At 39.3% G+C, this 27,617-nt stretch overlaps 1 protein-coding gene and 1 non-coding gene across 5 annotated transcripts in view; both read right to left on the reverse strand.

Annotated features, from left to right (window-relative positions):
• LOC113933958 (serine/threonine-protein kinase MRCK alpha-like) overlaps nt 1-27,617 on the reverse strand; it is a 68,059-nt gene that overhangs the window by 22,635 nt on the left and 17,807 nt on the right. For all 4 annotated transcript variants that reach the window (XM_027614332.2, XM_027614329.2, XM_027614331.2 and 1 more), the window contains 5 exons: nt 23,258-23,368; nt 9,945-10,028; nt 7,545-7,650; nt 5,845-5,981; nt 5,055-5,194 (listed from right to left, as the gene is read on the reverse strand). In XM_027614332.2, coding sequence (XP_027470133.1) covers nt 5,055-5,194; nt 5,845-5,981; nt 7,545-7,650; nt 9,945-10,028; nt 23,258-23,368 — 578 coding nt within the window. The remainder of the gene's footprint in view (nt 1-5,054; nt 5,195-5,844; nt 5,982-7,544; nt 7,651-9,944; nt 10,029-23,257; nt 23,369-27,617) is intronic.
• LOC113935212 lies at nt 15,111-15,318 on the reverse strand. Its single transcript, XR_003523962.1, has one exon. It is a non-coding gene; the product is annotated as a small nucleolar RNA U3 (small nucleolar RNA).

Genomic DNA, 27,617 nt, shown 5'->3' on the forward strand with positions numbered 1-27,617 from the left:
GATTAGATTTGCTAATATTTTGTTGAAGAAATTTGCATCTATATTCATGAGAGATACTGGCCTGTAATTCTCTTTTTTTGTGGTATCTTTATCTGGTTTTGTTATCACAGTGATACTGGCCTCATAGAAGGCATTTGGAAGTTTTCCTTCCTCTTGTATTTTTTGGAATAGTTTGAGAAGAAAGGTTTGTAGTTTTCTTGTAATGTCTTTGTCTGGGTTTGGTATCAAGGTAATGCAGTTCCATAAAATGAGTTAGGAACCTGCTCCTCAATTTCCTGGAAAATTTTATGTAGAATTGGTATTGTGTGTTCCTTAGACATTCACTTAAAAAAAAAATACCTCAGTGAAACTATTTGGACTTGGAATTTTCTATAATGTTTAATTAAAATTGAATTACTTAATAGATACAGAGTTACTCAGTTATCTCGAGGTTTCCAGTCTGGCTGGTTGGAACAGGCACTCTTCTCTCTAATCTTTCAGGTGGTTCTTTCACTGGCATCTGGTAGTTTCCTCACATGCATGTGCTGATCAGTAATTTGCTGACTCCTTGAATGAGATCTTCTGTAGATCCCTGGAGATTTCTCTGTCTCTCCCTGTCAGCTCCATGTCTTCAACTCTAGGAGTCTACCTGGCTCTGCCTGGAATTCCACTTCCTGTGTTATGTCCTAAAAACTCTCACAGGGCAGTAACTTGAGGCAAATATAGAGATCACGTCATATGTTTACACTTTTTAGGAGTCACTGCCTTTTATTATCTGATGTCCAGCACCTTAAATCAGTTTCTTGGTTGTTTCAGAGGGAAGGTTAAATATGGTCCCTGTAACAGGGGACTCCATTTAAAAAAAAAAAAAAAATTCTTTTTAGTAATCTCTGCACCCAATATGGGGCTCAAACTCACAACCCCGAGATCGAGTCACATGCTTTTCTGACTGGGCCAGTCCCGCACCCTGAGCCCCTGTTACTCCACTTTGGTTGAAAGTAGAAGTCTGTTTGATCTGGCTCACTTGATGATTTTCTGCTGCTTCAACACCTAAAACTAACTTATATCTTTCCCCCAATATGATCATTCTCCATTATAACTTTACTGCTGTTACCCTTTCTTATTCTTCATGACTTAAAACCTCGGTACCATCTATTATTGTTACTCTTTTCTTCATTTTCCTTTCTCTGTGAGATCACTTTAGTAGTATTTCTTGTACCCATCTCTTCTTTTGTAATTCCTGGAGCCATCACATTAGCGCAGACACTCATTCAATCTGAAGAAAGGACGATTGCAAGCTGGACTTGACTCCAGCATTGCTTTCATTTCCCATCCCCAACACCAAACACTCTCTCTCTCTCACATAAAAAATAAATCTACTGCCAGACTAATCTTTCAAAGTCACCTTCAAGATAATCTGGTTTCCTGTGCCAGTTATTCAAGGTACTATCAAATTTCTGACAAGGGTGACATTAACTAGTGTGAAGAATATAGAACAGAGTTTTTGAGTAAGGAATCAAAATAAGACAGGACAAATATGGAGACCCAAATAATCTGTGATAGAACATTCAGGCAGAGCATATCATCATGGTGCAGGTGATGCCTGGAGCCACAGGAAATGATGGGATCACCTTGGATGTGTGCAGAGGGGGAAGAGTAAAAGGCCAAGGAGAGATACCCTGATACACTAAGAGGAATGTGCAAAGGGACTTAAGAGATTCAGAATGGGGGGGGAGGAGAACATATTATTTCATCTCTTTCAATAAGATACACTTGCTACAAGTTCACTGATTCAATGATTCAATAATTCCATAATTACTTAATAATAAACACTTAAACATCTGCAAAAATGGCAGAGTAAAGATCTCTGAAGATTCTCTCCTTCATAAAAAAAAAAGAGGGAAAAAACTGGTAATATTAATCAAAATCAAATTTTTCAGAACTCTATAACCAGAGTTTGTGGCAATCTGAGGAGGATTTATTCAAGAAAAACAGCTAAATCTTGGTGGGAATCATGAGCTTTGTGGTGATTTAACTTGCCCTAGTTGCATGCTCCGTTTTCCAGCTCCTCAGTAGCCTTGAAAAATGGCAGCCTATTTACAGTGCATCCTAGAAGCCCATGGATACTGGGGGGAGCAAAAAAGAGGAGGAGGTATTAGAAAGAAACTGGTGTATTTGACTTAACTCAAAGCTCTCCAAGTTTAAAAAATCTATCCCCAAGGGGCATTTATAGAAAACAACTACCAGGAAGCATCTCAACTACACAGCTGCCCAGGCAGTGTTTAACAATGGGGGGAAAAAAAGAGATTAATCAAAAATCTTGAAAAGATAAGATAGGACGTGAGATGTCCGTAGGGTCTTTGAAAAGCTCGGGCATGTTGCTAAGAATCTAGATGTCGATGCACATGTATAGGGCTATGAACATTCCTCGGGCTGTACCATACTCAGGAAAGACCTGAGAAGGCCATAAGTTCTCACTTCTTGCTGACTTGGATGTGTAGATTAATGTTTTACATCAAATTTGGGAAGTTTTCAGCCATTATTTCTTTCATTATTCTTAAGGACTTGAGTAAGTAGAAAGTAAAAGCTAGGACAATGTTGTCAACTGCCTGGCTGAGTACTGAAGGAGTGCCCCAATTTGCACACAAAGCCCTTCAGCAAAGACTGGGAGATATAATGGATCCAGATGCTTAAAAAAAATCTCTGCACAGTCATTAGCTGACGATGAAGCTAACAAAGTAGCGACTTCAGTGACCACACATGACAAAGAATAAAGACTTTACAGATTAGTTCAGAAAAGTCACCAAAGAAACAAACAACAATTACAAGTAACAACAACAACAAATCCTGGAGAGGAGGTGGAATTTGATTACCAGAGTTGCCAATTTCATTAATTAAAATATCCACTTTTTAAGAAAAATTTATAAGACATGCAAAGAAACACAAAAGTTTGACCAATACACAGGAAAAATGCAGCCAGCAGAAACTGTTCCCCAGGAAACCCATATGTTGAATTTATTAGACAAAGATTTAAATCAGCTATTTTAAATATGTTTGAAGACCTAAAGGAAGCCACGGCTAAAGAACTAAAGAAAATTATAAGAATGATGTCTTGCCAAATAGAAAATATCAATAAGGAATCCAAAATTGTAAAAAAAAGAACCAAATAGAAATTCTGAAGTTGAAGAGTAAAATAACTGAAATGAAAAATTCACTAGTGGGGGTCAAAAACAGATTTGAGTAAGCAGAAGACAAAAATCACTGAACCTGAAGATAGGTCAGTTAATATTATCCAATCTAAGAAAAAGAAAGAAAAACGAATGAAGAAAAACGAACAGAGCCTCAGAGACCTGCAGGACATCATAAATAATACTAAGATACACATCATGGGAATCCCAAAGTTAGAGACGAGACGAAGGGGGGCAGAAGGAGTAATTAGATGAGGATCTTAACTCAATAACCTAACTTTCCACCTTAGTTACCTAGAAAAAAGAGCAAACTAAACCCAGAATAAACAGAAGGAAGGAAGTAACAAAGAAAGAGTGGAAATTAATAAAACAGAACATAGAAAAACAAGAGAAAATCAAGAAAAGCAAAATTTGGTTCTTTAAAAAGATTAATAAAATTGGCAAGCTTTTAGCTAAACCAAGAAAAAAATGAGAGAAGATTCAAATTACTAAAATCAGAAATGAGAGAGGGAACATACCTAACCGACCTTTCAGAAATTAAAAGAAGTATAAGGGAATACTATGAACAATGACATGCCAAAAAAATTAGAAAATATAAAAGAATAGAAAAATTCCTAGGAAACAAAAGTATTAAAGCTAACTCAGGAGGCTATAGAAATCTGAATGGATTTATAACAAGTAGAGATTGAGATAGTCATCAGAAAACTTCCCATAAATAAAAGTTCAAGACCAGATGGTTTCATTAGTGAATTCTATCAAACATATTTAATACAAATCCTTCACAAATTCTTCCAAAAAAATAAGAGGGGAAAGAGTACTTTCCAATGCATTCTGAGGCCATTATTACTCTAACACCAAAACCAGGCAAAAATATCTAATAAAAGAAAACTATAGACCAATATTCTGTATTAATACAGATGGAAAAGTCCTCAATAAATTTGCAGCTAATCCAATCCAGCAGCATGTAAAAAGGATATTCCTATTTTTCTCACAACATAACCAAGTGGGATTTATCCCAGGAATGTAAGGTAGGTTCTATATTTAAGAAATCAATCGTGTAATACACCATAATAAAAGGGAAAAAAACCATATGACTCCCTCGATAGACACAGCAAAAGCATTTGTCAAAATCCAACACCCTTTCCCGATAAAAACACTTAACAAACTAAGAATAGATGGGAATTTCCTCAACCTAAAAAAGGGCATAAGCCGTAAAAAGTAATGAAATATGGATACAGGCGACATGGAGGAAACTTGAAAACAGTATGCTCAGTGAAGGAAGCCAAAGGCAAACTTCACATATGATTCCATTTATGTGAAATAACCAGAGTGGGCAAATCCGTAGAGACAGAAATAGATTCGTGGTTGCCAGGGGCTTGGGGCAAGGGAGAATGTAGAATGACTGCTAATGCATACATGGTTTCTTTTTGGCATAATGAAAATGTTCTAAAATTAGATTGTGGTGATGGTTGTATAACCTTGTGAACATACTAAAAACTGGTGAATTGCACACTTTAAAATGGTGACATTTATGGTGTGTGAATTACATCTCACTATGAAGTGTCTGGTTTTGAGATGCTATTTTTTCTCTTGCCGCAGACACACACACACACACACACACACACTCACACACACACACACAAAGAAGATAACTTTTGAGTAAAAAACTCTTAGAAATATCGCCCTGAATTATAATCCATACCTTAAGGGTGGTGATGCAAACTTTAGACAAAAATCTTCTATTCTGAAGTTTACATGGCAATGGAGAAAATTAGGAAGTTTAACATAAAGTTAAATTTTAATGACAACAGTATTTAAAGAAAATATCAGAAACCATTTTTATTCCCATTTTTTTTAATTAAAAAAAATCTCTCTTTCAAAGCTTACCTCATGTCAATCACTTGACTCACGACAACGTTGGGTTTTGAGTCTTTTTCTTCATCCATATTATACAGGAAGAGCTTGAAGTCACAAACTATAGCTAGTGCTCTCTGCCATCCTTTCTTCAGCCCTGCTTTCTTTGGGATCTTTAGTTTTGATTTTAAAAAACAACAACAACAACAACAACAACAAATAAAAACAATCCGAGCTGAAACATCAAATACTATCCAACTATTACATATAAAATTAAAATAATAAATGTGTTATCAATCTGTCACTTTTCTTGTTAAAGATGTGGAACAGAACTGTCTATAACATAATTGAAATTTTTAAAAACAAGGGAATTCCTTTAAGACTGAATATCTCTTATGAAAATAAAATTGACACTTGTCTCTTTGTCTCTGGTAACATTAAATTCAAATTTGGTAACACCATGCCTCAAATTCAACTCAGATTTTAAATATTTCTCAGAAAGGTTATTTTACTTTTAGTCTCAAAATTTGTCATTGCTGACTGGAATTCAAAGTTCCATTATTAGTTTTCAACATTTGTTCATCACAGGGTGAGGTTTGAACAGAAAGCTTTTAACATTTAAAAATATCCTATTGGGGACAGCTAAATTTTGTTCTCAAACTAGCTTCTCAGGGTGGAACAAATATGTTGATTTGCATATGATTTGTATTGTGTAACCTGTTACAAATATTATATAACTCATTTTTACAAATGTGCTCACAGAGTGTAAGGTGATTAATAAAGTTATCTAGAGTTCATCTAAACCCCAAATATTGACACTTACCCAGACATGGCCCTCATAGGCTGTTCCTATGCCTTCCTGTGCATCTAGACAGAGGGCACCTTTCTTCTGTTGAGAAGGCACGGGACAAGCTCTTGGAGCTTTTTCTACACAGGTTGTGTGACATGAGAATCCACATGCTTTTTGAAGGGAATAAAGAGACATGATAGCAGGAAACACAATGGTTTTACTCCCTCACCCCCCACTGCAGTTCTGTCTGCTCTTAGAGAGGTCAAAATGCTAAAAACTACATTTTCCAGACTCCTTGCAGCTGAGTTTTGGCCCTGATTGAAGTTCCACTAGTAAGAGGACTTTCTGTGAGACTGAGCTGAGCCAGGCGGGGAGAGGTGCAGGATGCAGACCACCCACTTTACTAAATGGATCCAGCCCGGAGGGGTGTGAGGTCCCAGCTGCCGTGGTGGCCTTATCCTGTGGGTGATGTCCTGATTCGGCACACTGCAAGTTGCAGGGCCTTTCCTGATCCCGGCAGAAGTAGCAGGTTCTGGGAGCTGCCCCCGTGGTGGCTGCTTCCTGATTTTGTCATCTTTTTCTGACCCTAGTAGCAGCTGTCCCGGGCTAGGCAGAGACCTAGCCACGCTGGAGGCAGGAGACGCTCCTGAGCACTCAGCTCAGAGCCTGCCCTCTCAGCCCTGGAAGGATATTTTACTTATAATATATATCATATATAATCCCCCACTTTAAACCCTGTTTTGTTTCACGCACTAGGTTGCGATTACGGTTAGGGCGCCTCCAACCGCGGCAGTGCTGAGGGCGGGAAAGTTGTCCCCCTTAGTGCCGTGTCCTGGACTGAGCGCTGGACAGGACCGGCTAAGGGAAGCCACGGCACAGGGTCTGCTCCCTAGAAGTTTCCCTCATTCCTTGTCCAAGGGCACAGTGATCCACTGTTCGGTATCTCCAAAAGCACACTGCTCCCTTACAATAATGTTTACCACAATAAATTAAATGAGTTGAATAAAGCAATTACAACTCACCGATAAAAGTGTTCCATTTCCCTGCCACATAAACTAGTGAATTTGGTCCTCGTGCTCTACCAGTGCTACAGAGAACAAAATATAGCGGAATGCATGTTCTTAGTAGATATGGCCCTGCCTGCAGGCTACACAACAGGACCTCCGAGGACAGCGTTCACAGGCTGAAAAGCCTGGAGTCACACAGTGCCAAGGTCCCCCCAGACATTCCCAGTGGCCATGGGTCCAGTCTTTCCAATATGAAACAGATTCAGAGAGATTTTTAGCAAAGGGATCGCTTTACTGCCATGCCTCTGTAATTCAGAGAACAAAATTTTCGCTTAACAACGTATTGCAAATCTCGTGTGTTGACATCATATCCCCCCGTGTGGTGGTTTTCGGAGGTGGGACCTGTGCGAGGCGCTCAGGAACTGAGGGTGGAACCCTCATGAACGGGAGGGATGCTCTCACGAAAGAGGCCCCAGAAAGTTCCCAGGCCCCTTTGCCCTGTGAGGGTACAATCAGCAGCCAGCTGTCTGCCCCCCTGAAGGGAGCTCTCACCAGAACCGGACCATGCTGGCCCCCTCATCTCAGACTTCTGGCCTGTGAGCCATTCATTTGTGTGTTAACGCGCCACCCAGGGTGTGTGCTTTGCCGGCAGCCCCGGCGGCCGAGGGCACGTGAGTATAGAGATGCCGGCCCTGGCCCCCCACACCTCTCTTCCCCGGCTCTTACCGTCACAGGCACAGCCTTGTCTTATCAAACCCACCATCAGAGACGTGCACTGGTGACACTTGGTGGGGGCAGTGAAGGATGTGAGGAAAAACCGGTGGCTCTTACTCTACAAGACAGACCAACCAAGCACTGAGGGTGAAATAACATGGAAGAGGTGATTCTGGTCACAAATCCTTGCCCCAAATATCATTTTATGCACAAAGAAAAGCAGCTCCCCCACTTTCTCACCAGAATGGAAGATTTTTGTCCCCTTATTACTTCATAATTAGGAAATGTTGAGCAAGAGATCCAAAAAACATTACCAAGAAGAGGAAGAAGAGGAGGAGAATTACTTCATTGGTGATCACGTATTCATTAATACTGTTTGGAAACAAATACATCAAGCCTGGCTTTTATTTGGGCCAATATATCCTGAACGTTGCAAAGATGCTTTCTCACCTGACAGATTCTTCAATTGTTTCCTTATCAGTGGGTGGAGTGAGAATTGCCTTTGTGTATATACTTTAATGAGGAAGGGTAAGCAAAAAATAACATGGTTTTTATACCTTCTTTGGAAGGAAAGGATAATTTCAAAATTTTCTCTCTCTAGCAAATCATGTGTTTCATTTTCTACTGTCAATAAAAAAATAATCATGAATTGGAAGGTCCAGTGACGCAGGCTATGCCCTCCTCTCTGAGACAGAGGGCATCTGGAAATTTCTAACTGAAACCCCAACGAGGAAACCTGCAAATGCCGTCACAGAATTAGCAACAAATCAGTCACCCACCGAGGACTATCCATTTCTTGATCATGCCTCTTTGTTATCATAAATTAGCAATAAGTAAATCCTAACAAACTCTGGCTTCTCCAAACACTAGTTTGCAAGTTTGCTCTCCTTTGTATATCTTTTTCCTCGTCGTAAAGTGGACAAAAGGGCAGCGTCTGCAGGCCCTGCCGTGGGCAGTGTGTGTGGACTGGGCTCCCTGCACCCTCTTCAGGTCTTCAGCTTGCCCTCATTTGCAGAGCGGCACGTCACCCTCCCCTCCTGGGGCACCTGGTGCCTCCAATCCCTGAGTCTTTCTAGGCTTCCAGGGGACCGGGGGACCGACTGTCTTGTGACTCTTCGGTAGGCCCTCCCCATCACTTGGCATGCAGATTTCTCAGCTCTGCTAACCTCACCCAGGCTTTCATCTTCCAACCTTGTGCCGACTTATTTGCCTGTTCTTTTTTCTCCCTTTATTGGCTTTCATTAGAAAGCAGAGATGTATGCCTTTTTTAATATACTGTGATTAACCACAAGTCCCCAGGGGAAAAAGGGAAGGAAAACAGGAGAGAAGAAAATAAAATACTTTTGATACTCTAATTGATACTGCCTTATAATACATTAATTTCGACAAAATCCTCATCATGTGTATTTTTTTCTTAGTTTTAATATACATTTTTGTTGATCTCGGCATATAAATATCTTCTATTTCTTTTCTAGATATTCATTATATAACAGAGATAACCCGTATTATTTTATATATTTACCTTATGTTCAAATTACCTTATTAATTTTAGTAGGTTTTTGGTTGTTTTTTTTAAACCAGAGTCTCTTAGGTGTTGTGGGCAAACAATCATATCACTCTTATGAAAGACTTTTATGTTCCAATGTTTATTCCCGTCATTTTATTTTCATTTTTATTGCATTGCTTAGAAACTACTGAATACTAATGGTGATATGGGGTAATTCTATACCGTTCCTGGTTTTAATTGAAAAGATTTAGTGTTTCATCATTTATGATAATATCTGCCATCAGGTTTGGGAAAACAGGTTTATTGTATTTATGAATTTTCTTCTTATTGCTATTTGTTACAGCCTCTGGTTACTTATTGCTAATAAAGAGGAATGCTTTGAATATTTTGGTCATTTTTAATTATTTGTTAAATAGGCAGTATATCGATTCAAAAACCAAAGGCTTTCTCTCCTCCAAAATTATAAGACTTTCTAGTACATTTCTAGTGCTTACGTGGTTTCAGTTTTACATTTGAATTACGGCTGAATTTAGAATTTACCTGGGAGTAAGTTATGAGATACAGCATATGAATCCCTTGAGCAGATTTCAAGGCAAAACTCGATTAATTAGTTTACCATCATCTATAATTTCTGAATGACACTTGACAGACACAACAAAGCCCATTTAATAGAAAAGACGTTCCCCTGAAATTGTCACTAAATGTTTTACCCTTGTATTGGCTGTATTCAAACCTTAAGAAGATTTTTACAGTGGAATTTTCTGTTGTGTAAATTTTTAAATCTGATCGGAGGTTTGATGAATGTGACTGCAAAAAAATTTTGATAAATGCCAAGACAGTAACAGCAAAACCAACTTATTCTCATTTTGAAAGGAACTCGCTAAGCTTATAATTAAATCACGTACCTTGGTTGGAAAGAGGATACTACTATGACATTCCTTTCTCTTTATTGTTGGTGTGTGAACCGGTAGATGAGCAGAATCTACAATCTGAATCAAGGAAATGAAAGTAAACAAGGGCAAGTTACATCTATCTCCAAAATTATAAAAATTAAATAATTCCTCAAGTGAGGCAAAAGAATTATACTTGTTAATAGACAAAAACATAGTAAAATTAAAATTCTTACAGTGGTGAAAAGATATTTTAAGTAATTTAGATATATGCTTCACTTTTTACAAACAAAATATATGTATATTTTATACAATTTATTGCAGGTTGGCTATTTTAAAATATTATAGCATAGCATGTGTACTACATTAAAAGAATGCTAATCATAAGTATATTTGAAAGGGACTTTTACTAAGTAGATATATGATCAGAATCCTCAAAAGACTCTTTGAAATACCTGTTTTATAAGTGTAAATGGGGGTTTTATGGCTGTACACATATAGAAATATATTAAAATCAATTACAGAGGGTTCAGCAAGATTTTGTGAGTACTAACTATCTAAAGATATTCTTAGGTAATCTAGATCACCTTTATGTAGTTAGACTTCAACAACTATATAAAATTTTGCTGTTTATATGATATAAAACATTTCTTTCCTGGGAACTCATAGAAAATAATTCTTGAAATGGGAAGAATTGGATGCTTGTGGGTGTTACTGGGAAGTACAGCCCAGTTGTAAGGAAGATGTTAAGTGGTTGAGCAGAAGATGTAAGTATACAGATTTGATGAACGCCCCTCCTTTCAGGGTGGCAGATACCATGGAGAAAACATACAAGTTTGGTAGTAAATGCAGGAGACCCAGGACATTTGCCAAATTTACAAAAATACTTTAAAAAGTTGATGGTGTTTCACTCCTTTTACTATATATCCCATTAAATAGACTTTTTCATATGAATTTATAAAAATGAATATGATAAAGATTCCCTCTTAAAAATCTTAGATACATGTATTGATGAATTACCCTTGCTTTAGCTTTCTTTTGTTTAAAAAGAGACTATCTTCAGTCTAAAGAAGAGATGCCACATCATACCAGTTGATACAAAAGCATTTGACAAATTCAACATCTATTCATGATAAAACTCTCAACAGACTAGGAGTAGGAAGCACTTCCTTAGTCTGATAAAAGGCCTCTACAAAAAAACAAAGGCAAGCATTACCACTCAGGATGAAAAAGCTACAAAAAAACAAAGGCAGGCATTACCACTCAGGATTAAAAATCAAATGCTTTCACTGAAGAATGAAAACAAGGCAAGAATGACCACTACCACCACACTTATTCAACATCAAGCTGAAAACCCTAGCCAGTGTGCCAGGCAGAATTAGAAAAGATAGGTATACACGTTAGGAAGAAAGCAAACTGTCCTATTTGCAGAGGACATGATTGTATGCACAGAAAATTCCAGGGAATGTCAAAGGAAAAAAAATCTTGAACTACTAAGTTTGGTAAGATCCTATGACACAAAGTGTATTTCTCTGTAACACCAATAAATAATTGGAAACTGTTTTTTTTTTTTTTTACTAAGACAATTTTTCAGAACCGTTTAAGGTTCACAGAAATCGAGGGGAAAGTACAGAAATTTCCCAAGTATTCCCTGCTCCCACACATGCATAACCTCCCCAGTTATCAACAACCCCCACCAGAATTAGAATCAATGAAATACTGACTCATCATAATCACTCAAAGTCCATAGTTTGCATTAGGGTTCACTCTTGGTGTTGTACATTCTGTGGTTTTGGACAAATGTATAGGCATGTATCCACCATTATGGTATCGTACAGAGTATTTTCACAGCCTTGAAAATCCTCTGTGCTTCACCTATTCATCCCTTCTCCCTCAAACTATGGCAACCACTGATCTTTTCACTATACCCATGGTTTTGCCTTTTTCAAATGTCATATGGTTGGAATCGTACAGTATGAAGCCTTTTCAGATTAGCTCTTTTACTTATTAATAATTTAAGGTCTCCTCATGTCTTTTCATGGCTTAATAATTCATTTCTTTTTAGTAGTGAATAATGTTCCCTTGTCTGGAGGTACCATTTATCCATTCACCTGCTGAAGGATGTCTTGGTTGCTTCCAAGTTGTGGAATTTATGAATAAAGCTGCTATAAACACCCATGTATATAATTCGATATGGAGATCAGTTTTCAGTTTTTTTTTTTAAGTAAATATCAAGGAGTATAGGTGCAGGGTAGTACATGGTAAGAGTATGTTTAGATTTGTAAGAAACTGCCAGACTGTTTTCCAAAGTGGCTGTACCACTCAGCAGCAATGATGAGAGTTGCTATTGCTGCACTGGCATTTGGTGTTGTCAGCGTTCCAGATTTTGGCCATTCTGATAGGTGTGTAGTGGTATCTTGTTGTTTTAATATGTACTTCTCTGATGACGTATGATTGGAAGCATATTCTCATATGCATATTTGTAATCCACCTATCTTCTTTGTTGAAGTACCTATTTAGGTCTTTGGCTCATTTTTAATTGAGTTGTTTTTTTATTGTTGAGTTTTAAGAGTTCTTTGTATATTTTGGATAATAGTTTAAATTTGTCTTTTGCAAATATTTTCTCCCAATCTGTCGCTTGTCTTTGCCTTCTCTTGACATTGTCTTTTACACAGGAGTTTTTAATTTTAATGGAGTCCAGCTTATCTTTTGATATTGTATCTAAAAAGTCATTGCCAAACTCAAGGTCATCCAGATTTTCTCCTATGATATCTTCAGTGAGTTTTATAGTTTTGCATTTTACATTTAGATCTGTGATCCATTTTGAGTTAACTTTTGTGAAGAGTGTAAGGTTTGTGTCTAGATTCATTCTTTTGCATGTGGATGTCCTGTTGTTCCAGCACCGTTTGTTGAAAGACTATCTCTGCTCCATTGTTTTGCTTTTGTTCTTTTGTCAAGGATCAGTTGATTATATTTATGTGGGTCTATTTCTGGGCTTTCTTTTCTGTCTCATTGATCTATTTGTCTATTCTTTTACCAATACCACACTGTCTTGATTACTGTAGCTTTTATAGTAAATATTGACATTGGGTAGCATCCGTCCCCCAACTTTGTTCTTCCCCTTCAATATTATGTTGGTTATTCTTGGTCTTTTGTCTCTCTGTATAAACTATAAAATCAATTTGTCAATATCCACAAAATAACTTGCCAGAATTTTGACTGGGATTGCACTGAATCTATAGGAAAGTGCTTTTTAAGTACTATTTAAATACTATTTACAGTACCTCTAAAATTTAAATATATATATATAACTAAATAAGTAAATATATATTTACATATATATGTAAATAAGCCTAACAAAACATGCACAGGGTCTGTTGACTGACAACTACCAAGCACTGATGAAAGAAATTAAAGAAGCCCTAAATACGTGGAATGACAGATCGTGTTCATGAGTTGGAAGATGCCATGTAGTTAGTATATTAATTCTCATTAATCTATTCATTTAATGCAATACCAATCAAAATCCCAGAAAGAGTGTTTGTAGATACGGACGAGTAGATTCTAATTTTTATATGGACTCAAAGAAACTAGAATAACTGAAGCATTTTTTAAAAACTTGTAAAATATATTAAAATATATATATAAAGATATTTTTTAAGTATTTAAAATATATATATAAAATATAAAAGAAATGGAAGATATAAAGAAGAACCCGTGGAATTTGAGAAATTAAAAAAATACAATAATCATTATTAAAATATCAATGGATGGCCCAATAAAAAAATGAAGAGGACAGAGGGAAGAATTTGTCAACTTGATAGAACAATATCAGTTATCCTATATGAACATCAGAGAGAAAACAGACAGGAAAAATAGGACTATTACCAAAGATCTAACATCAGAATCCCAGAAGGAGAATATAAAGAATGAGGCTGAGAAAGTACTCAGAGAAATAATGTCTGAAAATTTCCTGAGTTTGCCTAAAGACATAGTAGATTCAAGAAGCTGACGGAATTCCAAATAGGATAAACCCAAAGAAATACATGGAAGACACAATGTAGTAAAACTTCTGGAAACTAAAGGCAAAAAATTGAATTAAAAAAAATAATAATGAAAACAGCCAGAGAGCAACAACATATTAAATGCACGCTGCTAAATGAAAGAAGCCAATCTGAAAAAAGCTGTATGATTCCAACTATCTGACAGTGGAAAAAGCAAAGCTACGAAGATAGGAGAAAGATCGGTGGTTTCCAGGATTTCAGGCGGAGGGAGGAAGGGAAGAATCGGTGGAGCACAGGAATTGTTAAGACAGTGAAAGTGCACTTATATGATACTGTCGTGATAGATACATGTCATTGTCCATTTGTCATTTATCCCGTTGTACATCTGTAAAATGTATAATCCAAAATGTGAACCTGAACGATAGGCTTTAGTTAATAATAATGGCTCATAACTGTAACAAAATGTACCACACTTTTGGTGTTGGTACATAAATTGTTAACAATGGAAGTTGTTAATAATGGAAGACACTGGGACAGGGGCGGGGTTGGGGTGGGTGGTGGTGAGACAGGTAAGTAAGAACTTTGTATTTGCCACTAAATTTTTCTGTGAATGTAAAACTACCCCCAAATAAAGTCCATTAATTTTTTCTAAAGATTTTATTTTTAAGAGGCACCTGGGTGGCTCAGTCAGTTAAGCATCTGCCTTTGGCTCAGGTCATGACCCCAGGGTCCTGGCCACACTGGGCTCCTTGCTCAGCAGGGAGCCTGCTTCTCTCTCTCTCTCCCTCTGCCCCTCCCCCTGCCTATGCTCTCTCTCTCTCGCTATCTCTCTCTCTCTCTCTCTCTCTGTCAAATAAATAAATAAAATCTTAAAAAAAAAGATTTTATTTTTAAATAATCTCTACACCCAGTGTGCAGCTCAAACCTACAACCCTGAGATCAAGAGTTGCATGCTCTACTGACTGAGCCAGCCAGGTGCCCCTAAAGCCCACTAATTTTTTTAAGTGATTTGTAAATCAAAACAGTCACAAAATCTCTAAGAGAACTTGTCTGCAGTATACTTAGGATAGCTACAGTAAGTCCTCTACAAGAAAGGAAATGAAGGAATCAAATGGGAAGAGTGAAAATGTGGGTACATAGGATAGTGTGTGTGTGTGTGTGTGTGTGTGTTTTAGAAACCATTCAACCGGTGTCCCTCCCTCTTACTCCCCCAAAGGAGGAGAAAAACGATCATCAATGGCAAAGGGCAGCTGGAGAAGCTTCACGCTCAGGAAGGGACACTGTCTCCTCCTTGTGGTTTCGAGTACTCCACACATTCGGAGAAACTCTCTAGTAACAAACTATAGAAATGAAACTATAGAAATGATCCCTGAAAGTATAGTCTTGATAAATTTTCTAAATTATGTTAGATGGTTGAAGCAAACACTATAACACTGTCTAATATCCCTCTGTGCATAGAGAGAAATATGTAACACAATTATATTACAAATGGGGAAGAGTAAAATGATGTGCAGGGAGGTGAAGTTGACACACTTGATTTGATCAGATAAAATGTTGTTGACACGATATAGTAGTAAATTATGTATCCATAATGAAATCTCTTAAATGAAATGGCCCAATTTCTCCAAAAGTACAAACTACCACAACTCAGACAATATGAGATAAGTAATTTGAATAGCCTGATAACTATTAAAGAAATCAAATTTATAATTTAAAAACTCCCAGAAAGAAATCTCCAGAATAGCTTTATTGAAAACTTATAGCAAATGTTTAAAAAATAATTATCAATAATTCTCCATAATTTTTTTTTACAAAATAAAAGAGAATACTTCCCAACACATTCTATAAAGCCAGTATTACTATGATGGCAAAATCAGACAAGCACAGTACACACATGAAAATACTACTGACCAACATTCTGGATTAATGTGGATACAAAAGTCTAAGAGCATATTAGCAAATAGAATTCCACAGTATATACAAAGCATATACATTATGAGTGTTGTGTTTATTTCAAGAAAGTAAACATGATCCAATATTTGAAAATCAATCAGTGTTATCTATCATATTAACAGGCTAACAGAAAGCTCATGAGATAATACATTAATGCAGAAGAAGCATTTGACAGAACTTAACATCCATTTGTGATAAAAACTCTCCACAACCTAGGAAGGGAGACACTTCCTCAAATTGATAAAGAGCATCTACAAAAATCCTACAGCTAACTACCATCATAATTAATGGTGAAAGATTGAATTGTTTTCCCTTAATATGAGTACAAGAGATGTCCATTCTTATCAGATAGCAGTAGAAGTTCTTGCCAGGGCAGTAGGGCAAGAAAAGGAAAGAAAAGTCATACAGATTAGGAAGGAAGCTATTTTCAGATGACACGATCATAGAATATTCCAAGGAATCTGCGTGCGCGCGTGCACACACACACACACACACACACACACAAGCGTCCTAGAAATTAATGAGCTTAGCAAGTTCTCAAGTTACAAGATCAGCATACAAAAATCAATTGTACTTCAACAATACTAGCAACAAATACATGTAAATTGAAGCTAAAAGTATAGTACCATCTACAATTGCTAAAAAAAAAAATACTTAGCTATAAATCTCACAAAACACATCCAAGACTTGTGTGCTCAAAACCACAAAATGCTGTTGAGAAGAGTCCAAGAATATCTGAATAAGTGGCGAGGCATACTGAGTTCATGAATTGGAAGACTCAGCATAGGAAAGATGCCAATTCTCTCTAGATTAAATACAGGTTTAATGCGGCTTCTCTCAAAATACTAGTACTGTAAGGCTTTGTTACAGATATAAACAATATTATTCTAAAATTTATGTGGGAAGAGGATATATGGATATTTATTCACAGATGACATGATCATATCTGAAGAAAGAAAAGCTCCATTTGTAATAGCATGGAAAAGAAAAAAAAAATGCTTAGGAATAAACTTAACCATGGAGGCAAACAACTTGTTCACTGTAAACTACAAGACATTGGTGAAGGAAATCCAGAGGACACTAATAAATGGAATAACATCCCATATTCACGTATTAGAAGAATTAATATTGTTAAGATGTCCATATTACCCAAAATGATCCACAGAGTCAGTGCAATTCTTATCAAAATCTCAGAGACGTTTTTTTGCAGAAAAAGGAAAATTTATCCCAAAATGCATATAGACTCTCAAGGGATCCAAAGAGCCCAAACAGTATTGAAAAGACGAACAGAGTTGGGGGTCTCACACTTAGAAAGCTAAGTGTGGTTCTGACATGAGACAGTCATATACACCAATGGAATGCCCAGAAATGAACCCTCACTTATATGATCAGCTGATTTTCAACAAGGGTGCCAAGACCACTCAGGAGGAAAAGGAAGGTACAGATGGGGTTGGGAAAACAGGACAGCTGCATGCAAAAGAATGAGGACGACTTTCTTACGCCATACGCAAAAATAAATTCAAGATGGATTAAAGACCTAAATGGGACACCTGAAACCATAAAAATCCTAAAAGAAAATGTAGGCAGTAATCTCTTGGACATCACCCTTTGCAACATATTTATGGACATGTCTCCTCAGGGAAGAGAAACAAAGCAAGCATAAACTATTGGGACTACACCAAAATTTTAGAAAACTTGCACAACAGAGGTAACTATCAACAAAATGAAAAGGCAGCCTCCTGAATGGGAGAAGATTTTTGCAAATGCTATATCCAGTAAGGATATTTTAATATCCAAAATATATAAACAACTCATGCAACTCAACACCAAAAAGCCAAATAATCTGATTTTAAAATGGGCAGAGGACCTGAATAGACATTTTTTTTTCCAAAGAAGGCATACAGATGGCCAACAGACACATGAAAAGATGCTCAGCATCACGCATTGTCAGGGAAATGCAAGTCAAAAACACAAGGAGATACCACCTCACACCTGTCAGAATGGCTATTATCAAAAATACAAGAAATAAGTGTGGACAAGGATGTGGAGAGAAGTGAACCCTGATCCACTGTTGGTGGGAATGCACACTGGTGCAGCCACTGCGGACAACAATATGGAGTTTTCTCCAAAATTTAAAAATAGAAATACCATATGATCCAGTAATACCACTGCTGGGTATTCACCCAAAGAAAATGAAAACACTGATTTGAAAAGGCATATGCACTCCTATGTTTATTGCAGCATTATTTATGACAGCCAAAATATGGAAGCAACACAAGTATCCATCAATAAATGAATGGATAAAGAAGATGTGAATATGTGATCTTGTCACTTGCAGCAACATGGTTAGACCTAGAGAGTTTTATGTTAAATGAAGTAAGACAGAGAAGGATAAATACCATATGACTTCACTTATATATGGAATCCAAAAAACAAAACGAACAAACAAAAAATCAGATATGGACTAATAAATACAGAGAACAAACTGGTGGTCACCAGAGGGGATCAAGAAATACAAACTTCCAGTTATACGCCACTAATTGAACACTACATCAAAAATTAATGATGTACTGTGTGTTGGCTAATTGAATTTAAATTTAAAAAAAATAATAAAAAATAAAACTTCCACTTATAAATAACTCATGGAGAGGAAAAAGTACGGCATAGGGAATATAGTCAGTAATTATGTCATAATGTATGGCGACTACATTTATGGTGGTGAGTGTTGAGTAATGTATCGAATTGTTGAATCACTATGTTGTACACCTGAAACTAATATAACATTATATGCCAACTGTACTACAATAATAAAAAAAGAAAAAACAATGTACATATCTTAATTTGAAAATACTTTATCTCTAAAAAGTGCCATCATCTGAGCTTTCAGCGAGTCATGGTCACTGATCACAGATCACATAACAAATACAGTAATAGTGAAAAAGTTGAAATATTGCAAGAATTATCAGCATGTGACACGGAGACAAGAAGTGAGCAAATGCTCTTGGAAAAATGGCACCAAGAGCCTGTTTGACACGGGGTTGCCACAAAAACCTTCAGTTTGTAAAAAACACAGTGTCTGTGAAGTGCAATACAGCAAAGCACAGTGAAGTGGAATTTGCCTGTACAAATTATCAGGGAAATAATAGACAAGTCAGTCCAGGGGCTTGGACAGCTATCATGCTGGCAATAGTTGATTTGTATCTCCTAGCAAGCGAAGATCTAATTTCCCAAATGTGAAAAGCAAAACCTCAAAATCTTTTTGGAACTTTTGGGATAGAAGGATATAGGATAGAAATGGATTTCTCAGAAAACGCTGAAAAAGTGCAAGCAATAAAAGAAAGGACTGATGAATTTTACAGTGTTAAAACCATAACTTAAAAACCTCTGTGTGACAGAATGAGAGCCATGATTAGATACCACTTTATACCCATCAGAATTACAAAATTTCAAGTGTCTGGTGGCAGTGTTGACATGGACATAAGGAAAGGAGCATTTTTACATGCAGCTAAGTTAAGAGTAGAAGTTGATTCTCAAAAACTCTCTGCTCCAGGCAGAGGAGTGTGCACATGCAGGGTACCCTGGAGTGTGGATGCAGAGCCCACGTGGGGTGAGGATGGGCTATCTGCAGAGATGGGAGACTGGTCACAGGAGTGACTTAGAAATGTGGAAAGAGACAGAACTAGAATGAACCCTATAATGTTGGATTGGAATTAGTCATTTATGTGTGCACGAACTCAGTTTTCATAGATAGATAGGTAGATAGATAGATACATAGATAGATAGATAAGATAGATAGATTGATGGATTGATGGATTTGGGGGCACCTGGGTGACTCAGCCAGTTAAACGGCCAACTCTTGATTTCAGCTCCGGTCATGATCTCAGGGTAATGAGACTGAGCCCCTCGTAGGGCTCTGTGCTCTGCGGGGAGTCTGCGTGGGATTCTTTCTCTCCCTCTGCCCCTCCCCGCGCTCATGCTCACTCAGGCACGTGCACACTGTCTCTCTCTTTAAAATAAATAAATCTTAAAAAATTTTTTTCTACATTTAGACTGATGTACAAGTTTTCTGTAGTAAAAGGGCCTGGAATAGTGATACTCTAGTAGCAGTGGGCACACCTAACGCTCAGAACGAGACTTCTGAATACCATTCTCCACTAAAAGCAATCAGTGTTCCTTGGAGAAACGGCAGAATGCAGGGCTGGGGCAATACCGTATGGATGAGTTGATGCGTCTTGTTCTGCCAGATACAAAGAAGGTGCTCAGTGAATGATGAAGGCACGTCAGAAGGACACAATACCAAAGGGCTTACACAGACCACATCTGCGACTGTATGGACATCAGAATAAATAATGACACGAATGGATTGTAAGCCATTGAATAAAATAAGAAACCATGAGTCCATAGAGGTATAAATAAATGGAAAGTTTGGTGAGCAATAGGGTACTTAAATGGTTTCAAAGTACCTCTCTACATAATACTTATCGTTTACCAAGGAAAAGAGAGGCCTGGAAAATCCCACCTTAGTGCAGTGGTCAAAGCAAACATCCCTCCTGGTGGGATAGAAAGATGAGAAAACCACACCGCTTCTGGGGTATTCTGGCCGGCAATGCGTAACCTGCGTAAAGCCGTGACGAAACTTTTTTTTTTTTTTTTTTTAAATGAGGAGCATTCTACTCGACACTGGCCTGTGGCTTTTGAGAGTCTCAAGGTCACAAAATCAAACAAAGACTAAGAAATTGTTGCAGTTGGGAAGAGACCGAAGAGAGATGACAAGCACACGCACAGCAGGATTTTGACCAGGATCCTTTTGTTGTGAGGGGCGCCACGGGGCCAACTGGTGACACCTGAATGGGGCCTTAGGGTCAGACGGTAGGAATGCGCCACCGTCAGGCACAATGGTTGCACTGTGGGGGTATATATATATATATGGAGGAGAACATTCTTTTTTTTACCTTCTTTATTTTTTTAATTTGAATTCAATTAATCAACATATAGTGTATTATTATTTTTAGAGGTAGAGTTCAGTGATTCATCAGTCTTATATAACACCCAGGGCTCATTCCATCCTGTGCCCTCCTTCATGCCCATCCCCCAGTGACCCCATCCCCCCACCCCCCTCCCCTCCGGCAACCCGCAGTTTGTTTCCTATGATTAAGAGTCTATTACGGTACGTGTAGGAGAATATTCTTAATTGTAAGAAATACACGCTGACGTATTCGAGGTGATAGAAAATCAGATGGCTGCCTTCAGTAGTCTAGGAAAAATAAATTCATACTGTACCTGCAAAGTTCCCATAAAATCTATAACTATTCCCCAGAAATTAAGGCACTCTGTTGCCAAAATTTTATATTGAAAATATGCATATATGTGATAATAACAAACTCTCCCATATGTATATAGACCCCCAGTGAATGCCTGAAACCACAGATAGTAACAAATCCTGTATATATAAACTGTATTTTTCCTATTCATACATACCTATGAAAAAGTTTACTTTATAAATTAGGAACAGTAAGCGATTACAACGATAATAATAAAATTGAACAATTTTAACAATATACTGTAATAAAAGTTATGTGAATGTGGTCGATCTCTCTCTCTCTCTCTCTCTCTCTCTCTCTTCCCCCAAAACATCTTGACCTGTCCTCACCCTTCTTCTTGTGATGATGCGAGATGATAAAATGCCTCCGTGATGAGATGAAGCGAGCTGAATGCTGTGGACACTGGAACCTGGTGTTAGGGGACTGTTGACCTTCTGAGCGGGTATCAGGTGGAGGGTCATCTGCTTCTGGACCCTGGTTGACTGCAGATGACTGAAATCATGGATTGGGGGGAGGGAACTACCACTGAAGCAGCAGGTACCAACAGGCTCGTTATAACGGAGAAATTGCGGTAGTGAGAAATGGAATCAACCCAAATGTGCATCAAAAGGAGCACTGTCCTGTAAGTCTAAGTGTTCTGATACACTGGAATACCACCCAGCAGTCAGGATGAATGAAGTGTCTCAGCACGGCTAGTTGTACAACAATAGGGAGACTCTGTGTGTGAGTGTTTTAAGCCAGCAAAGCAGTCCCCACACTTGAAGGACACGTGCCCATGTACAAGAAGGTGGCCGGAAGAATGCACACATCTGCTGGTGATGTCCGCTAACCTCCCAGGAGGGAGGAGAGTGCAGGTCATGCATCCAGTGCTTTCCAGTTCATCTAATTTCTCTTATCTGACACAAAAATTGTGTACAACAGAAATTTAGCCCTGTTTTGCTAAATTTGTGAGCAGTAGGTATATCAATAGGTGTATGGATTTATGATAGATTATTCCTCTATGACGGAAATACGTCATCATTAAACTTTTAAAACAGTGAGATAAAACTGTTATCAAAATTTCAGAGAATCTGAGCAGAATTTGCAGATAACGTCTGGCCTGGCTACAAGGCACACCGAAGCTTTCCCAACTATACACCCCCCTCACAACTTGTGGCCCAGCCCCCAGATTCCAAAGCGGGCAGGAAGGAATCCCTGCCTGGATTAATGGATTAATTGGGGTGAAGGAGATGCAGAGCAGGAGGGGAGCGGCATTTCTGCACAGGGAGCGTGTGAGCTGAGAGGCACCAAACCCATCGACTTCTGGAGGAAATATTTTCTTTTGCAGCGACTCACAGTCTCTAAGTAACATGAAGGAAAGGCCAATGAAGCATTGTTTTACGTACCATTGTTCAGAAGATAAGAAACTATCTCAAAAAAGGGGAGTATGTCAGAGGGGGAGACGAACCATGAGAGACGATGGACTCTGAAAAACACACTGAGGGTTCTAGAGGGGAGGGGGTGGGGGGATGGGTTAGCCTGGTGATGGGTATTGAGGAGGGCACGTTCTGCGTGGAGCACTGGGTGTTATGCACCAACAATGAATCATGGAACACTGCACCAAAAACTAATGATGTAATATATGGTGATTAACATAACAATAAAAAATTTAAAAAAAAAGAAACTATCTCAAACCTTAATAAGCATCGTCACAAATGTATTTTTATAGCTTACTAATTATACATAACCCCAGACTTGGTGTTACAATATGATATGTCCCTGCTCTATCCTGACTCCTGAAAACTTCAGAGTGGACACAGTCATGAAGCCTGTTCTTCAAGACCCAGTAGAAGCTTTGTCATTTGTTACTGACTTTCGGGAATAGTGTTCTCATCTGAGTTTCAAGTCTCCCAGTGTACCAGTTAACCTTAATACCCTCTAAGGGACCGTGCCAGCCACGCAGTATATTTGATTAGGAGAGAAATGCCGCTCTCTTTCTGATTGGGGTTCGTTCCCCCTTTGTTTTGTTGCACGTGGAGAGTTCGGGAGCCAAGCTACCCCAGGGAGGCACCTTAACTGGGTCAGCTTCGTCTCCGCTGTGTGAGGACGGAGATGTGGACCCAGAACTGATGTAAAACTTGATCTTGAGATTCTGTTCAAATATGTTCTCAACTGGATCTGTCTAGGAAAAGAAAAATCAGAAGCTCATTGTTTAGAATTCACAGTTCTTAATGTCAGTCATGAACATCACAGTATTTCTCAGTAACAAGCTATCATTTTAGTATTTTTGTTAGAAGTATTTCAACATACGAGGCTGCCGCTGCAGTGCTGCCGTAGTGAGCAGCCTGCTCCACCACAGCACTGAGCACTGCTCCACACGCACACATGGCCCTTCCGTTCTGCGGCCACGTGCTGGCACGGGGCGCCGGGGGCACTCAGGTCATGATCCCGGGGTCCTGGGATCGAGCCCCGCGTTGGGCTCCCTGCTCCGCGGGGAGTTTGTCTCTCCCTCTCCCTCAGCCCCTGCCCTGCTCATGCTTGTTCTCTCTCTCTCTCTCTCTCTCAAATAAGTGAGTAAAACCTAGGAAGGGAGGGAGGGAAGGAGGGAGGGAGGGAGGGAGGGAGGAAGGAAGGAAGGAAGGAAAGAAGGAAGGAAGGAAGGAAGGAAGGAAGGAAGGAAGGAAGGAAGGAAGGAAGGAAGGAAGGAAGGAAGGAAAGTGCTAAGATGTCAAACGAAAAGTGGATTCCATTCAGAGTGGGTAATAGAGAAATGAACTAGAAACTAAAGAGAAATCTGTCTGTGGGAGCACTTAATGAAGGTATGCCCATTTGGTATATTGATTATTTTGAATTAAAGTTACTTGAGAAACAGTCCGGTGCAAGAAGGACACTCTGACCCTCTTTTGTCTTCCTGAAAACAGGTGATAAATCTCCCCTGTGAAAGGTGCCCTCCCTGTACCAGGAGGAGGGAAGACATTCTTATCACCAGAGATGGGATATTTGGGGCCAGGAAGGCTGTATAAACAAACCTCGTCTCAACTCGCCCATATCTTCCTAGTTACTTCTTCAGCACTCACTGCCCGTAGCCCCAACCCCTGTATTGTGTCAAGTCTCCACAAACAATTTGTTTCTTTGTCTAAAAGGTGTAAGAGCTTCCTGCTCTGGTCACTTCTTGTCTTGTGGAGACTCTCGCATACAAGTGAACATTCAGTTAAAACTTGTATGTTTTTGTTTTGTTAATCTCTCTTGTCAGTTTAATTCTCAGGCCCAGACAGAGACCCAGAGAGAGGAGGGGAGAATTGTTCCTCCCCTACACTGCGTTACGCATTAAGTGCAATACAAACCCCTGCTTATTTGGCAACACAGAAACACAGGCACTCAAGGCCAACACCCTTCATGTTAAGAAATTTTTAAAATTGAGTTTGGAAGATCATATAATACATAATACATACATGTAATACATACATAATACATATAATACATAATACGTAGTGATTTCCAAAGTTATAAAATATCTTAAAACGCAGAGGCAGCTCCAGGATTTCTATATAGGAGGGGATCGGTGCAAAGACAAGGGGGAGCCTTCTTGGGGTTGCATGCACACGGTGTTTTGTATGATACTGGAGAAGAAAAACAGTGTGTTTTGCTATTTTCATACACTTAATATTTAATGTTAAAAAGAAACAATATACTCAAAATGGAGTCACTTACGTTAAGCTCCACCAAGACTTCACACCTAATCTAAGTGCTGTTTCAGCCTCTCCCAGCACTGGAACTGTGAGCCAATCAGTCTGGAATTTCCTCATCACACTGTTGATGCCCTTCCTCCTAAGGGAAGGTGACCTCCCTGAGACCATCCTTTCTTTCTTTTGCTAATAACATCTTTTTCCCACCTGTTTCTGCCTGTGAACGCCTTCCGTTTGTATTACTCATCAGAGCTCCCTTCTGTTTGTTAGATCAGATGCAGCCCGATTCGTAAGTTGTTGAACGAAGCCAATTAGATCTTTAAATTTACTCAGTTGAATTTCTGTTGTTTAATAATACATATAAAATTATGCTCGTGGTGGTTGTGGTGGTGATGGCAACTGTAACTCGGGATTTAGAGGTTCTGGGGGAGCTGGGAAACATTATAGAAAGGCTTGCACGGCCTGAGCAGCCCTTAGTCTTGGAGCCTTCACTGATGGAAAAAAAAAAACAAAACCTAAGGCTTTGAGCACGTTCTTGGGCCAACAGAACAAACTCTTCAGAGAGTCAGGCCAGATAATTAGAAGCAGAAATAATAGATGATGTGCAAAGCAAAAATCTCTGCTTAGTAAATTACTTCCTGGACTTGTTATCAGTTCAAGGCAGCATCCAATACATGGCTTAAATCCCCAAATGCCCTGTTTTTGTTTTTTTTCCTCTCAAGTTGGAGACAGCACCTTTGACCATTAATTCATGTGACCCTTTTTGTGAAATAGGACACACTGTTCACATAATATTTGATTGGTGCTTTTTTGGTGTGGGGAGTTTAAAAGCCCGCTTTTGGACTGACTCCTGTTCATTAATTCCATGTTCTCTGTGGCTAATATTGAAGAAATCAGCAAGGTTCCCAACAAAGTCCTTAAACCCAATGCTAGAGGTTGGAACTCAAAACCCAGCAAGGCCTGCCGGTCACTTGCTGCGGATAAACGTGCTCCCGGGTCGGGCCCGGCGGCTGGCGCCCCCCCAGCGGTCCTCACGGCGCTCGGCACACACCGGAAGCGCAAGTCCTCCCGCCTCGCTGGCTGCGGTCCCTACGCCCCGCCCTCCCGGCCTCTGATCACAGCCTCGGGGGTTCACACTCCTGCCTCGCCCGCTCGCCCGTCGACAGTGGTTCTCTCCCTCTTTGTTCAGTAGACTTTGTTTTTCCGCGTGAGATGTAGCAAATACAGGGAAAAGGGCCTACACCGTATAATGTTAGTTATTGTGATGCGCACAACCTGGGATGTAGCACCTACATCCGAAACGGGGACACTCGTGGCACCCGGGAGCCCTTCCTGTGTCCCACAGTCACAGCCTCCTTCCTCCCCAAAGGAGACCATCTTGGGCACAATAATCGCCTCTTCGCGTTTGTTTGGAAGTTTACCACCTTAAGTATGCATCCCTAAACACTACTATGGTGTAAACGCCTGCCACGAAAGGTCTGATGGTAATTTAAATGCTTGACATTCAGCTTTTGATTGCGGAGGCATCCATTTCAAAAGACATCCGTCCTGAATAAACATACTTGCCGCTGCCTCACACAGCTACCAGCCAAACAGCCAGAGAGGGAATTAGGCTGGCCCCACCGGTTAGGGTTAGGGTTTCTCGCTCAGAAAGCCCTGGGTTTCACTTGAGTGACCCCGCTTCTCCCTTCCCACACCCTGGTTCCTAGGCTTATGCTTTAAATTCGCCGATAAAGAGTGGCCCTGGGCATGCTGTGTATTCTCCAGGACTGTCCGTGATAAATCTCAGTTCCTCAGAGTTCCCTGGAGGTTGTTGTTGAAATGAGTCCTGCAGTCATAATACGAACCCCGAGCCCAGTCCAACCACAGCAGTGGCTGTGGGAAATGTCTGCGGGGCTCTCTGCTAGTGATACAGGCCCAGCTGAATGCCCCAGGCCAGCTAGCAGAAAGCCTCCCTGCTCATAGGCTGACCCCGACACAGCTAGAGTTTCATTTTGTTCCCAGTGTGTTCTCCTGTGTGCCTGGCTTTTTTCACTCAACGCTGTGGGGTTTTTTTAAAATTTAATTTTATTTTATTTAAATTCAATTAATTAACATATAGTGTATCATTAGTTTCCGAGGTAGAGTCCAGCGATTCATCAGTCGTATATAACACCCAGTGCTCATTCCATCCTGTGCCCTCCTTAATGCCCATCCCCCAGTGACCCCGTCCCTCAACACTGTGTTGATGAGATTCATCCATGGGGTTGTGTATAGTTGTGGCTTATTCATCTTTATTGCTATGCGGCATTTCATTATATGAATACACTACAGTTCCCTTATTCACTCCCCAGTTGATGAACATTTGGGTTTGTTCCTGTTTTAGCTGTTAAGAACATTCTTAGATGTATTTCCTGGCATACATGTGCAAGATTGCTACAGCGTATAGTCCAGTACATGCGGTCCTCATTACGCCAGATACTCCCAGTGCTTGCTGGACGTGCTTATATTTTAAGCACTGCAGTCACTGTGTCGTGCTGTCCCCGAGGTCTAGAACTTTTAATATGTTTATTGTCTATTTGGATTTCCTCTTTTATGAATTGCCTGTGAAGCTTTTTGCCCCTTTCCTGCTGAGCTGGAGACAGGGTTCTTCGTATACTCTGAATATAAGCCTTTGCTAGTTGTTACGGAGCAAGTATCTTTCTCCACTCTGAGGCTTGTGTTTTCATAGTCTTGGCCCCACTGCTCTGCAGTCCTAGCTTTATA

Source organism: Zalophus californianus, chromosome 13, assembly GCF_009762305.2.
Source record: "Zalophus californianus isolate mZalCal1 chromosome 13, mZalCal1.pri.v2, whole genome shotgun sequence".
Taxonomy (NCBI): domain Eukaryota; kingdom Metazoa; phylum Chordata; class Mammalia; order Carnivora; family Otariidae; genus Zalophus; species Zalophus californianus.